Here is a 14,866-nt window from a genome sequence, read left to right as displayed (position 1 = left end):
TAAAATTCAGGAGGGGCAGATCCGAATTGGATCTGTAACGTCAATACAAAGCGATTAAAAAAAAGTAGAAAGGTACTCAATAGATATTCATAATATAAAAGATTTCTTATGTCGAAACGCCAAAAATATTGTGCCTGTCTCTAACAATAGAGTTGATTATCGCATATTTTCAGTTGAGGGTATTACTGGACTCCACTAATTTAGTGGCATCCATTTGATTGAGGTTATTTGTCAGTTTAGGTCCCTTTTAGTCACCTTCGAAAGATAATTTATTCAAATCTGTTTTTTTATAAAACGATTACTACAATAAAGTTTGCATTCCATCTATACTTCATAAGACTGGTTTTAAATGATCGTAGATTAGTTGGAATGGAACCGGCGTTGCCACATTTGCAGTTGATTGGTTCGTTAAAAGAAATATGTGAAAAACAGTTATTGATGACAGTTAACTGTCACTTGTCCTTGCACATATACGTGGACTCAGAACTTTAAAACGTCACATTCCCACTTGAAAACATTAAAATTCCTCTTTGGAAAAAAGTAGTGGCGTGAAAGGTGCAATAAATTGTTAACCAAATTAAGTATTACTAACAATAAGTAACTAAAACTAAACATTAAAAACATCTTAACTGGCCTTCGCAATGAAAAACTTTGTTTTCAGCTTGTTATTGTTGTATTCCGTGGTATTCATTTACCATGCAAACGCCCAAAGCAAAAAACCGGTAGGTCCCCATACATTTTTCACGATCAAACAATTCCACAATGTAATAATAATTTCCTTGAAGGCCTCGAATTTAAACGAAAGGGTGCAACAGTTAACAGATTTGGCAAGCAAGAAAGTGGTATTACGGTTTAATGCCAACAAGTTTAAAGATTTTGTTAAAGCTGTCCCCAGGAATTACTCCATTGTAGTCATGTTCACTGCCTTGGCCCCTCAGAGACAGTGCATGGTTTGCAAGTAAACATTATGATTTATTGTGTGAGATGATTCCCTGTATTTGATCTAATGGATGCTAATTTGTGTTATGGGTACTGTGAAAATCTTTCACATAGAAATTAGGTTTCATATTTTCTTTATGAATTGTTAGTATGTACTCTCAAACTGAACAGGTATGAGTATTGCAAATATTGCAAAATGAGCAGATAAGCATTCTTTTTATTTTAATGGGTGATCATTTAAACAAAAACGTCTTATTTTGACAGGTTCGTGATGCTCATCTGTTCAATTTGACAGTAGATTTTAAAGATTCAGGAAAAAACTATGAAGCTTTATTATATATATTCTCATAGAATCGATAATTATAGAAATACCTATAGGATCAAACATACAGGCAATCACCATGTATAATTATGTTTGTATGAATGAGCTGTAATGGGGTATTTTTCTTGCAGACAAGCCAATGATGAATTTGCAGTGGTTGCAAATTCCTTTAGGTACAATATGAACATGGCTCATTTTAATAAACTGTTTTTTGCAATGGTAGATTTCGATGAGGGTTCAGAAGTGTTCCAAATGGTAACATCATGTTCCATTGTTCTGGTAGTGCTTAATAAACTAATCAAATTTTGGTATAGATGAAACTAAATACTGCCCCAGTGTTTGTTCATTTCCCCGCCAAAGGTAAACCCAAAGCAGCAGACACCATGGATATTCAAAGGGTTGGATTTGGGGCTGAAGCAATCGCCCGTTGGATCAATGAACGAACTGACATTCAAGTATTTTTATAATCCAATTATGTCCAAATATGAACATATAAGCATTTTAGATCCGTATTATGCGACCAGCAAACTACTCTGGTACCTTGTCACTGGCCTTGCTAGTTCTTTTTGTTGGTGTTTTCCTGTATATCCGCAGAAATAATTTAGAATTCTTGTACAATAAGACCATGTGGGGCGTTTGGGCTTTGCTATTCTGTTTTGCAATGACTTCAGGGCAAATGTGGAATCATATTAGGGGGCCTCCATTCATACACAGAAATCAGCAAGGGCAAACTGCTTATATTCATGGAAATTCACAAGGGCAGTTTGTGGTGGAAACTTATATTATTATGGCTTTGAGTATCCTTTAACACTTAGAAATTAAGAATAAGTATAGACACACTGTTCCAACTTGTTAAAAATTGGATATAGCCATAAAAACCATTTATTCTTTTACTCCTATATAAGTTATAATCAATAACCCAGTGAGCCGACTTTAACATATGAATTAAGTTAGAAATTTAACAAATATCAAACTTGAAGAGGCATGTATAAAATTCCTGTGATAATATTTGACGGAATGAGCTTGTAAACATCTATTAGAATTTAGCACATGTTAAATTTCTAACTTCATTCATATATCAAATTTGGCCACTGTCACTGTTCATTATTTATACAGGAACAAAATAATAATTGACGTCTTTGGCCTGGCGCCATCTTCCATTGTTGTGGACTTATTTTCCTTAGCTAGTTTATTTAGATGCAGCGGTAGCAGTCGGTATTATTTTCATGACAGAAGCAGCGAAAGGTAAAGGAGATTCAAGGAAACGTAAAATTCAGGCTGTTATAGGTCTTGTCTTCATTACTATATTCTTTTCCTCGATTTTGTCAATTTTCCGGACAAAAACGCACGGTTATCCGTATAGGTAAGTCATGTTCAATAGTTAAGTATTCAATTTCCTTTTAAATGATATTATTTTCCCTTCATTTAAGCTTCCTGTTTAAATGAAATCATTGAGAAGTTGGAAATGTCTCTCTTGGTTCTCAGGAGCTGCACACTTTAAATAAAGTTGTTTTTAGATGTGTCCAATAAAGTAAATTGAGTTTGTTGAGTTGTATGAGTATTGTTATTGTTGAGTTGTTATTTTGTGTTTTTAATTTCGGTCGTTAACAAACCTTGTTCGATTAGGGCTTTAGAATTTCCTCAGGTAAATATTAATCAATCTAATGCAGTAAAGGATTTAGGGGCAACGGGGTCACGGCTCAAAACGAATTTATATAAACTTGTTTATAACATACAATATGTACGCAATCAGTCACACAAAGGTACTAAATATCTCATAACAGTTATTTAGTTCCTCAGTTTTATAAAATACTTATCTCTTGATCTTGGTGTACTAAAATGGTATTACGACTTAATACAGAACACTTTTAATATCTCCACCATTTTCTCAAAAGTTAATAAACTTACTACTCATCTTAACACCCCTTTTTCAAGTTATTTTCACTTTGCAAATAAATCTTGCATCGAATTGAAAAGATATAACTTTAACTAGTAGCTTGTATTTGGTTGGTATTTCAAAAACATATTGAATTTAATATATTTTTAATTATTCATTAAAATTAAGTGGTTTTAATTATTAATTATTTTGAATTAATACTTAAAATCACCGTAGTCAACCTACAATTTTAGCTTGGTTCTACGCCAGTGACGTCTTTTTGCATTGTATCTGAAAAGTAAGAAAAAACAATGTCAAAACAGAAATATTCGATTATTCATTAATTTGATTAAACTAATACATTACATCTTATCAAAGGTTATTGAGTCCTCTATATTCTATGACTACACAAATTGACAAGAAGAATATCTTACATATGTTCAAAATTGATAGAGCATTTTGAAATGGCAATTGCAGTTTGTTTAGTAAAAGACATTCAAAAGAACATACTGATAGTTTGGAATATTAGAAATGGAAGTATTGATATGAATTGAAAGATGACGAAAAAAGACTATATGAAAACAATGACCTAAAATCAGATTGATCCCCACCAAACAATTTTAAATGAATCAAATTGATCTCTGATAATAGTAAGCCAATCCAATCTAAATTTACCTTTTAGAAACCAAGTAATTCTTCACAATGCATTAATGGCACAACATATATTTGACTTACATGTGACTGAACCCTTTATTGAACTCAGATTCAATATTAGTGTTTAAATATGAATATTTTAAATACATTGAATTTAATGTACCACATGTTCTGTCATATCAATAAGCTTTAAAATGTCAAAATTTTAAAAGTATTCATGGTATTGCGTGCATCCCTAGTGGGGCCCACCACCACTACGATTAACTGTATGTATGTAATGTATAAACCAGATTTTATGCCTCTATTTGATTCTTATTATAAGACACATTTTAACATTCCAAAAATCCAAATTACCCAGCAAATATGCATGCAATCTCACTTGTGTAAAAAAACCGCTGTAATATCGTACCTGATTGTGTTTCCTGTCCTCATTCTCACCCATTGGGGAATTGGTCTGTTTTGCTTCAGTTTTTTGGCGAGTTTTCGCTTGATAATGAAGGTCTTATGGGCCGACTGAAAGTAAATATTTTATTGTTTCGTATACTACAACATTTTCTTTTGTGGTTAGTTTCATTTTTAATAAATAATTATAAAGGATTAACAAGATATTTTCAGAAATATTTACCTACCATTTTGCAGCCGTTTTTAAGACCCAAACAAGAGGCAGTAGAAAGAGAGTAGTGGAGGATGAAAAAGAGAAGCAGCTATAGATTAGAAAGAGAAAGAGAAAAAATGAGTGAAGAACTAGGGAGAGTAAGAGAGAAAAAAATGGTTGTGACATTTATGACAGTTGTCAATAAAATGAAAAGTAATGGAATTGGATGGAATATGGCGGCCGTAAATATTAAAAAGGATAATAGCATTTTACAATGGATTTTAAAATTTCCTTTATCTTTAATATTTCTTGATCATTTTCTAATTCAACGGTGTTTTCACACATTATTATTTTGCATTGAATTTCTTTTCTGTTACACGAATGTCTATTTAATTTTTATTTTACAAAATTTCCCTCAGACTAACTAGGCCGCCATACTTTTTTTAGTGGAGTAATTCCTCTTTGCTAAAACAAAAAGGCCTTCGGAAATGATTGACTGGAGTGGATTGCGATTGGTTGAAAATCAGCTGATCGGGATCAATCCCATGCAAATTATTGTTTACGAAAAGAAAAGTCTAAAACATGTTAAACAAACTATATGAATGGTCAGCTGACTGACACCAAAATTTTGAAATATTGTTCTACTTCTGTGATATAAATTGAAATTTTTAATGCCTTTATGGACATCGTGATGGCTAATAAAGAAGGATTTATCCCAATTGAAAACATCTTTAAAATGAAATACTTGGAGCAATATGTTTATTTGGTGTTAAACCACAGTTCTCGATACAACAATCAGTGCAACTACTCCTATGCCCCTATCAATTTAGTAGGAAAGTACATGAAATATCCATCCTACGGTGATTTTCCAGAAGCGTACTTTCTGGTAAGTATCTACATATTCTTTTTTAATCTAATTGTGTTTACTTCTAAATTTGTTAGCGATCTTATGGCAAATGGTGGAGAGACAGTGCATCAACTCAAAAAGAGTACCGGCCTCAAGACTTTGATCTTTTGGATGCTGAAGATTTTGTCACATTAGAGTAAGTCATAATCCTCTACATTTTTTATTAATTTCAAGGAATGATTTCTCTCATTAAATTTTTGAAAAAGGCAATTATGTTTTACATAGAGTGAGTCAATTTATGCTAGCAGGACTTTGGTATTCCATGGAAAGTTTTATTCACTCAAATATATATTATAATTTGTAGCTCTCACCATTTCAAAAGTAGTGACAGTATCGAAAGCTAATTTTCAATTTTTCAATTTTTTAAAATTTAGTATTTGAGTTTAAAAAATTATTAATTTTTAATGGAAAAATCCAGAGGCGTCATAGGGCTGATTACTTGCATTACAAACATAATAAAAAGGTTGGACTGGTATAAACTGACTCATCTTAAATATTTTGCAAACAACTAATTTTGTGCATTTTGTAGGTTTGGTAGCAGTGTCATACCTAGAGAAATTTTCATATATGAGGTATATAATCCCGGGGCTGTTATACGAATTTGGGGTCGACTCAATTCAGCATCAGCTGAATTGAATCGTAAAAAGTGGCACTTGCTTTGGGAAGGTTTTCCTCAGAAGTGTGCTGCTCGTTCCAGGAGGTTTTCTCCTCCACTTAGGAAAATTAATTATTTAGTTAAGTTAGTTCTTAGCTTCATTTCAGTTTATTGCAACTATGCTTAACTAGTGTTTTTCAGTGTACTTAGAATTGAATTTAATCAACGTCATTTAGAGTATCACACAGCAATTGATGCAATTCTTCTGAGTGGATTTCAGCCAGAAAATCATTTTCAGTACAAATTAATAGAAAGTGGTTTGACACAAGTAAAGCCAATAAAGTTTCCAGCAGATTCTCTTACTGTGAGAGATATGGAGAAAACTGGAAATTGTGATGTTTTAGATGAGACTATTGTTGCAGATCATTTTTCCATGTTACCAGTAAGGGACTACGTTTCAGTTGATAAAATTAAATAATGGTTTCTATTTTAGAACGAAATTATACTAAAAATATTTCAATACCTGGACTTAAAGTCTTTAAATAGATGTGCAGAAGTGAATACCCGTTGGAATAAATTGGCACAGGATCCCACTCTGTATCAAAACATTAGCCTTAAGGTTTTATAGTCATACTTAACAAACTTGTTTTCCCATTTGCTTATAAATCTCTTCCAGACCTATTGGTACCTTGTTGATGTCAAAACCTTGGATTACTTCTTAAACAAGGTTCGTAATGTTAAAAAGTTGGATCTATCATGGTGTAATGAATACCAGTTGTGTTTCAATGTTAGATTAAACTATGAGTACCATTGCAAGCTGCAAAAGTAAGCCTAATTGGATCCGCTGAAATTCAAAGATAGTCCCTTAAAACACTTTCTAGTATTATAGAAACAGCAAGCCACACGGTGACACATTTAAGCATGAACGATAATTATTTTGTGGACATCGATGTACTCGATAAAATCGCCCTATGCCGGGAATTAGTGGGTGTGTATAATTAATTCAAGCTTGTTCTAACTTAGGAACTTGATGCTGAATCTGTAGATTTAAGATTGCATCATACAGACAATTGGATAAGGTCTCCTTTGGATAAGCTCACTAAGCTAGTTGCATTAGATTTGAGTTTAACAAATATCATCGATCAGGATCTTATACAAATTATCATGGCCAACCCACATCTGGAGCATTTAATTTTGGGTAACTAAATATTCGCTGAACTTTAGATTTTAATTTATTAGGTGTTTGGATTATATTAGTACAGGAAGTCTCATTATATTTTGATGCTCCCTACAACCTTTATGGTGAGTTGCAGAAAAGCATTTTAAATGCACAAGTTCAAATATGAACTTTTTAGAACATCACATTTGGAAACTATAATGTAAATTTTTAAATTCACTATGTTTATGATGACTTAAAGGAATTCTTCCAGGCTATCTGGAACTCAGTATTGCAGTGCGGTAGTATTGTCAAAGTATAAGGAACCGTCCTGTACATATACGCGAGCCCGTTAATGTTAGTAAAAGATGTATAGAAAAATTCCTAGTTAAGTGTTCTGTGCAAAGATCTGCAAACATGATTTTGATATTACAACTTAATTTATTATTTATAACTGAAATGTGCCAAATCTAAAGCCGAACATAGTTACGACATGCATGTAGTAAAGAAAATCTGTTTTAAAGCGCAGTTGATCAGGAATTTATTTAATTGGCACATTCATTATATTCTTATATTATTACACAGATTTATGTGAACGTCTCGTTTTGATGGACAGCGTGGTCGAAGCGGTAACCATGTACAACAAGAAGTTAAGAACTTGGAGTTCCTGGAAAACTGTTTCTTTTACCAGTGAGGGAGTGCGTAAGTTCAGTACGTGCGAGAACCTGGAAGAACTTGACTTGGGTTGGTGCCTAATGAATAGAGGTCCTGGTGATTGCTTAAAGGAGATTGCTGGCGGTTGCAAGAAATTAAGACGGTAGGAGCCATTATCAATAATGGGCAAGTGAATTGTTTTTCAGGAGTGTTGATCAACGTACCGGGTGTACAAATAAAAAAATGTCTCATTTTATAGGCAAACAACTGGCAAAAAAAGTTCAATTAATGAGATTACCCGAAAATTGGCACAGATAGAGGGGTTGTCCTTCAAAAATCCTATGATGTCATTGGTTTTCAGTGGAATTAGAAAGCAAAAGCGGTCATTTTAATTAGGGGGCTCCCTAGAGGGATCATGAGCTTTATTGTTACTCAAAATAATTTATTTTCCTACTTTTCTTTTTGGGTGAATGAGAGAAGTGTATCCAGGTTCAAACAGCTTTTAACAATTTTCCAATATCAAAGTAATTGAAGATGACATTTTCCTTCTTTTTCAATATTTTTTTGATACGATTGTGATTTATGTAAGATCGTCCTAAATGGGAAACACTTGATAGAGAGCTATATGATCTTTCCTAGTTAGGGAAAATTCAAATTTGCTGGTATTACCGGTTCACACAATGTACCTACTGCTGCCTTAAATATGGGACCAAACGGTACTACATGCGGAATGTGTCCATACTTCGTGGAACCATTATGCTTTTCTCTGAAATTAAAAAGAAAAACCAAAATTGCATATTGAAGGCTGTTTGAGTTCTACGTAATTTGAAAAACATACATTTTAACCTGTAAAAACAGGGGTATACAGCAAGCAATTTTCAAGTAAGAATCAGCTCACAAAAAGGTCAAATGGTGAAATAAATCATAAATTCGGATATTTGTTGGTTTTTGTAAAGGTGTGTTAGCCCGTTTATTTAATATACACTGAGTGCTGTAAAGGGTATTTAGTACCATGCGTAGGGCGCCCATGTTTTGCAAAACCAAACGCCATCAAGTTTTTTGTCTTATGAGCCGATTTTCATCAAATGATATGCAAAGTCGAGTAAGTACAAAAATAAAATAAAACTAATGCCTGATGGTAGGCTTATGGCAACGCTAACACCCGTGTACTTCCGAAAACTCCCTGTGTGTTAAATCTTATTTACTTTTAATCACATACGTAACTTTACTGATTTTTTAGATTATACAATTATTACATTAAATACAATAGCTAATAAATACACTATATACAGGTTAATTCTTTCGGAGTGGAGGGGCGTTACTGACCAGCAACTTATGTCAATCGTGTTGTCCTGTAAGGAGTTATCGCAGTTAGATCTGATAGGGATCAAAAATATCTCTTCAGAGTTATGCGAGAAGGCGTTGTTTCTTTTGCCAAAATTGCGTCTCTTGGATATCAGCTTTTGCGATGGGGTACGACAACACGAGGTTTGTTTTACTTTATAGGGAGGCTGTACGGAGTTTTCCAAAAACGGCTTATTGCAGGTTGAAATATGGAGGCAACAATATCCACATATAACTATACAGAGAAGTTGTGAGTTTACAGTTCCGGACTACTTATAATAGGAGTTATGGTGGTTTAAAATAATCTTATTTAATGAGACATTAATGAAATTATTACTGTATATTATGGCTCTAGATATGTTTAGATATATAGATTTTCTCTTAAAAATATCAAGTTTGTTATCCAAATTTTGGATCGCTAGCTCGTTGTCTCATTTAAATTATTCATCAATAAACTCATCTCCCAGTCACCTTCGTTTCTGTACAATCCTGATTTTTGTTTAGTTTTTTTGAATAATTTCTTCGCTTGTCTGAGTAAAATAAATTGAAAAATCTACTAAATAAACTCTAAATCTTACTTGTCATTTTTCAACAAGATTTTGCTCCTTTCTGCAAAGGCAAATTTCAAACTTTATTTATATTTCAATTTTAGATCTAAAATTGTCAATTTAATCTACATTTATAAAGTATACCGACATTTCAAAAATGGCCAGAATGGACTAAATTGGCGATATCCACCGTCGGACGGTAGGTCTGCCGGTCGCTCAGTTGGTCGTTCGGTCTTTTAAATTGTTATTAAAAAATGAAATATTAAATTTAAAAGCTCACGTACATATGTTATTCGGCCCTCGAAGTTGTTAAGTTTTTAACAGACCGAAACAAAATGTTGGATAGTGGCTTTATCTTTATTATATACATACAGGGTGTCTTAGAAATAAGTGCCATAATTTGAACAAGTAACAGAATTTATCAGAAGCAACAGCTCTTGTTAAATAAGTTTTTTTAAAACTCACATTTACTTCCGGTCTTTTCATCTATTAAAATCACGTTATGCAACCGCCTGTGTATTTGAAGAAATTGAAGCACACACACTGAAAATATTTTGTGGATGTTTTATTATCGTAAAGTTTTTTTATTATCCGTGATTCAAGCTGGATGCACAATGCGGCTTGTATTGTTTGCGGTCGATACGTTTCGGTTCTGATGTTGTGATAGCGTTTGAAACTGTTGAGAAATTTTGGTGTAAAATGTCGCGTTTTATAAATAATGAGCGCACCGATATGGTGTTAGTTCATGGGGAAATCCGTGGAAACTCTAACGGGGCTCGTAGGATTTATACACATCGCTTCCCAGATCGTCCCACCCCCAATAGGTTTTTTGGTAAGTAAGCCAAAAATTTTGTTTATTTTAATAGTAAATAACAAATTTTAATGGCAAATAACCAGTACACCCCTCCTACTTAGCTGTACGTGATTATTGAATTATTAAAAAAAAAGATACGCAAATTAGGAAGGAGGTGAAAAATTCAGTAGGGACCTATGCGAAGGATCCGAAATAGAATAAACAATTTTAATAAGTAAAAGAGACGGGTTGCGGAATTGTGATAAATCTTTTAATAAATTGAACTGAAAAACTATATCTTTTATAGAAAAAATATACTTGAAAAGGATTTTTTTTTTACAAGTTCTATTATTGATTGAAATTATGGCACTTACTTCTGGTATACCCGTTATGTATATTAATTATGAACATAACATATTTAATGCTGTAGAAAATTCTCAATTAGTATTGTTCACGAAAAATCTCGGATTAAGTTCTCTTTGCAAAAGGAAATATATTTTTATTTCGTCGGGGTCGAGTTGGCAACTCTTCCCCCATTTTACTAAATCTGGAAACGTCGCATTTATCGATTCAAGGGCCGATCAGCTGTACCTTTACAAAAGACAGGTCGTACCGATATCACTTCGCAGGTGATTCAGTCGAATGTTAGCGTGGTTTTGAGTAAGACGTTGGCAATTCGCGCTGCACTAATAATCAGGATAATCGAATCTTCTTTTATTCTAAAGACTTGTGAGGTACATCGTTAATGTATCCATGATTTAGTGAATAGAAATGGAAGGTGTTTAACTGTCATGTTGTGACAGTGTGAAAGCGGACGTTCCTGACTTGATCCTGGCTCACGCTATTTTTGCATGGGGGTGAGTTCTGATTGTTGTTTCTTGTGGTCACAGGTAAGTTTTTCGAAGTCGAGTTGAATGACGTAATTAGAATTTTATTTGAAAGTCGAAACTATTTGCAATTTTGGCTCTTACGGAAGGCATTTAGGACCATCTTTGGACATAGGAGAACAATGACATCGCAATTTGAGCTGTTTCGAAGATTGTCAAAATTTTTTTCAGGAATTCAAATTCAATTTTTTTGTTTCAAGTTTCACCTGTGTACCCATCTGCTTCAAGTCAAAATTAATTTGAAAGTCTAACCGTTATGAAGATTTTTTTTTCGGCAATTAATATTTAATTTTTTGATGTTTGAGGTTTCCACTGTGCTTTTTTGGTCTGTTAAAATTTAACTCACAGAAGCACATCCATACACGCTGTATATTATTTCGTTGCGTTTATCGTTTCCATGATTAGACCGATAAGCTTTACGCTCGCAAAAAAGAGCGTAAAGTTATTTGAATGTTTGGAGGCCTGGCATCGTTATAGTTCGGCCTGTGACTCGTACCTTTACAACAGGCAGATGGATAGTTTTTTGTACGTTTTCGTACCGATGCCTTTTCTTAAATCATCCAGCCGAGTGGTAGCACGATAAACAAGATATTCGCAATGCGGACTGTGTTTGAAAAATTCGTTACATATGTTGCTAACTTTTTTGTTCTTTTAAAGCGAGTTCCTTCCTCCGGTTAAAAAATATGTACAATTGGGCTCCAAATCATAACAGAAACACCTGATTTTGGTCAATTTTTGTTATCGAATGCTAAATTTTCGAAGCTGAAGGAGATCCCCTTCCAGGTTATTTTTATTCGCTGAAAGGCCGCTCGTTTTAACCTCGATTTTTCAGCACAAATAAATCGACACCTACTTTTGTGATAATACGTCATTCGAAAATGACGCTTTGGATTAAGAAGGCTTTGGAAACAAAAGAATAACACTTACGCTGTCAGTGTTAATGGCGTCTCCGCGTTTCCTCCCGTGTCCCTCGCGAAAATCATCAAATTTCCACTTAAAATGTCCAAGAAATTTGGAACCATTTGTGCAGACTTCAAGATTAATTAAATAGAAACGTAATGAGTGCTCGTACGAGATTGTGCTCGGTTGAAAACGGGTAAAAATCGCACATTTAAAATTCGATTTTATTTGACAATACCGGGAATATCGTTTCGTTTGCGTTCGGGATTACGAAGCCGCACGATCGCCGAGTGGCGGAAGGAACTCAAATTGAATCGAAGTAAAAATTTCGACGATTGAAAAGAAAAAAGCCATGGGCGGACGTGAAACCGGGCAGTGCAGTGCGTGTTGTGTCGAAAATAAATAGTAACTGACATCTTTTTTCTCAATGATCGAGGAATGGCAGTTTTTTTGGCAGAATTCCAAACGGATCATAATTCCAGAAGGCATATTTAAGGTAAGTGATTGGTCATTGTACCTAATTTAACTTCGCTTAATTTTATTTTCTGTGTTGTTGATCGCTCTAAGAAGTTTTTGTCACTGTTTATATGTCCTTCCTCAAGCATGTACACGCTATATATTATTTCATTTCGCGTATCATTTCCATGATTAGACTAATAAGCTGTACGCTCGCAAAAAGGGTGTAAAATTATTTAAATATTTGGAAGCTATCGTATCGTTGTGATCGTTCAGCCTATGGCTCGTATCTTTGCAAAAGGTAGGTCGTAAAGTATTTTGTATGTTTTCGTACTGATATCAATTCTTAGTTGATTTAGTCGAGCAGTAGCATGACAAACAAGATATTCGAAATACGAATAAACTAATAATCGAGTTAGCTCGAAACAAAAATCGTTTGGCAGTATCTTTTTTAATTTCCAAGATTCAGCATTATTTTGGTTTTCCATTTTTGTGATTTTTTGGTGTCAAAAATGAAGGCTCGAAAAAAAGTGCCTTTCTAAAGTTCCCCACAACTTCAATGATGGTATTCACGATCAACCTAGGTCTAAGATTTTTAATTGTAATTGGGGAAATAAAATTCAATTTTCTTGTGTTTTAAGCGTCAATTATGTGCACCTCTGGTCTGAGTCAGTTTTAGTTATTCATGACTTAGTGATTGAAAATGTGACGCCTTTAAGTGTCATTTTGTGAGTGAAAGTGGAAGTTGCTGACATAATTCTGGCTCATGCTTTTGGTGCCCGAGGGTGAGATCTGATTATCGCTTCTAGTGGTTCACAGTTAAGTTTTATCAAGCTAAGAACGGCAATTAGAATTTTAGTTGTAAGTGGAACTTATTTATAATTTTGTCTCGTTTAGAAGGCATTTAGGTCCATCTTTAGACATGACCGAACAATAGTATCGCAATTTAAGCTGTTTCATAGATTTTCAAAACTTTTTTAAAAATTCAAATTGATTTGTTTGTGCTTTAGGTCTCAACTGTAAATACCTCTACTTCAAGTCGAAATTAATTTGAAACTCTAACTGTTTTGATAGCTTTTTTTTCATAGTTAGTCGGTCAATTAATCAGCTTACCTATTTGATGGTCGATCGGTCGGAAGGTCATTTGGTCGATCAGTAAAACTCATGATGGATCGAACGCTCCCAACTTCGAGTTTCTGAATAGGTAATCGTTCTACCGTGTGCCTGGCCTCCCGGTTGATTAGTCTGACTATGACGGTTGAACATTTGCTCCGTTGACGTAAGGAAACGATTTATGAGATACGAAAGCGGTTAATTCGTTTTTTGTTATAAATAATTCTAGATGATTTTGACAAATTGTTTGTGTATGTTGGCTAGCAAAATTTATTGCAATTTTGCAAAAAATTGGATTCTATTTGTATTTTTGATTTTTTTAAGTGAAACTTGCAACAAACAATTTTTACTTTTGATTTTTTTAAAGATTGAGAACGTTTAAAACAGAAACTGATCAACCCTAATTTGAACCCAAAAGTTTCAAAAACGTTTTGTTTTTTAAATACAAGCTGACTCGGTTAAATTGACGTCCTGGAGCCTTGCAACAGCTTTTTTAGGGACCGTTATTTTCCAGCACTTTCAACATAGCAAAAAATAAGTACTATTTGACCCCGTATAAGTTAAATGGACTACTTTGTATCCTCTAATTGAACGCGTATGAAATCAAACAGCGAACAGTTTTAACGAAACTTTATTACAAAAACCTTAACCTTAATAACTCTTCATAAATCCATTTTGGAATTCGCATATTATTTGTGATTAACGATTGAGAAAATATATCAACAATAATAATTCTCTACCTCATCTCTGGTTTGATGTATTCGGGTATATTGTGCCATTTTCCTAATATAACATTGTAAGTACGTTATTCCGTAGCGAATTTAAAATAGATTTTGGCTTTAGTATCTTTATTACATACTTTAAATAATATCATATTATATAATTTTTTAGAATATCATGCTACTAGATTAGTATAGGATTTTGATCACACGTACAGAGAAATAGGACAGTGAACCTTTGAGTTAATTTTGTGAAGGTGGTACTGTTTAATTTCGCATTATAAAATGTTTTCCGAATCTTGAAACAGTGATTCATAAGGGAATTTCCTGCAGTGGTCATTATCATTATGGGCGAACTAACCTCCCACGTTTCTCGACGATGACTGAAGCGGCAACTTCATCGGTTTA

At 33.6% G+C, this 14,866-nt stretch overlaps 3 protein-coding genes across 3 annotated transcripts; 2 read left to right on the top strand and 1 right to left on the bottom strand.

Moving 5' to 3' along the window:
• The first annotated feature begins 499 nt into the window (after positions 1-499).
• On the top strand, positions 500-2,810 carry Ostgamma (oligosaccharide transferase gamma subunit). The gene is made up of 7 exons (XM_066389195.1): positions 500-722; positions 786-958; positions 1,393-1,516; positions 1,576-1,716; positions 1,767-2,058; positions 2,459-2,624; positions 2,692-2,810. Exons 1-7 carry the CDS (start codon positions 642-644, stop codon positions 2,705-2,707), a joined length of 993 nt encoding a protein of 330 aa, XP_066245292.1. The 5' UTR covers positions 500-641; the 3' UTR covers positions 2,708-2,810.
• A 461-nt stretch (positions 2,811-3,271) lies between these two features.
• Positions 3,272-4,536, bottom strand: RpL39 (ribosomal protein L39). Its single transcript, XM_066389196.1, has 3 exons — positions 4,421-4,536; positions 4,201-4,304; positions 3,272-3,428 (listed from the first exon to the last, which is right to left on the bottom strand). Exons 1-3 carry the CDS (start codon positions 4,421-4,423, stop codon positions 3,380-3,382), a joined length of 156 nt encoding a protein of 51 aa, XP_066245293.1. The 5' UTR covers positions 4,424-4,536; the 3' UTR covers positions 3,272-3,379.
• Positions 4,537-4,928: 392 nt separating this feature from the next.
• Positions 4,929-9,510, top strand: Fbxl4 (F box and leucine-rich-repeat gene 4). Its single transcript, XM_066389101.1, has 11 exons — positions 4,929-5,272; positions 5,329-5,429; positions 5,823-6,032; positions 6,090-6,330; positions 6,382-6,507; positions 6,565-6,713; positions 6,770-6,876; positions 6,934-7,086; positions 7,630-7,861; positions 8,991-9,186; positions 9,244-9,510. The coding sequence occupies exons 1-11, from the start codon at positions 5,066-5,068 to the stop codon at positions 9,319-9,321; spliced, it is 1,800 nt and encodes a 599-aa protein (XP_066245198.1). The 5' UTR covers positions 4,929-5,065; the 3' UTR covers positions 9,322-9,510.
• The last annotated feature ends 5,356 nt before the right edge of the window (positions 9,511-14,866 follow it).

The sequence above is a fragment of the Euwallacea similis genome, chromosome 4 (assembly GCF_039881205.1).
Source record: "Euwallacea similis isolate ESF13 chromosome 4, ESF131.1, whole genome shotgun sequence".
NCBI classification, from domain to species: domain Eukaryota; kingdom Metazoa; phylum Arthropoda; class Insecta; order Coleoptera; family Curculionidae; genus Euwallacea; species Euwallacea similis.
Note: the sequence above shows the minus strand (reverse complement) of the source record. Positions and strands in the feature narration are given on the sequence as shown.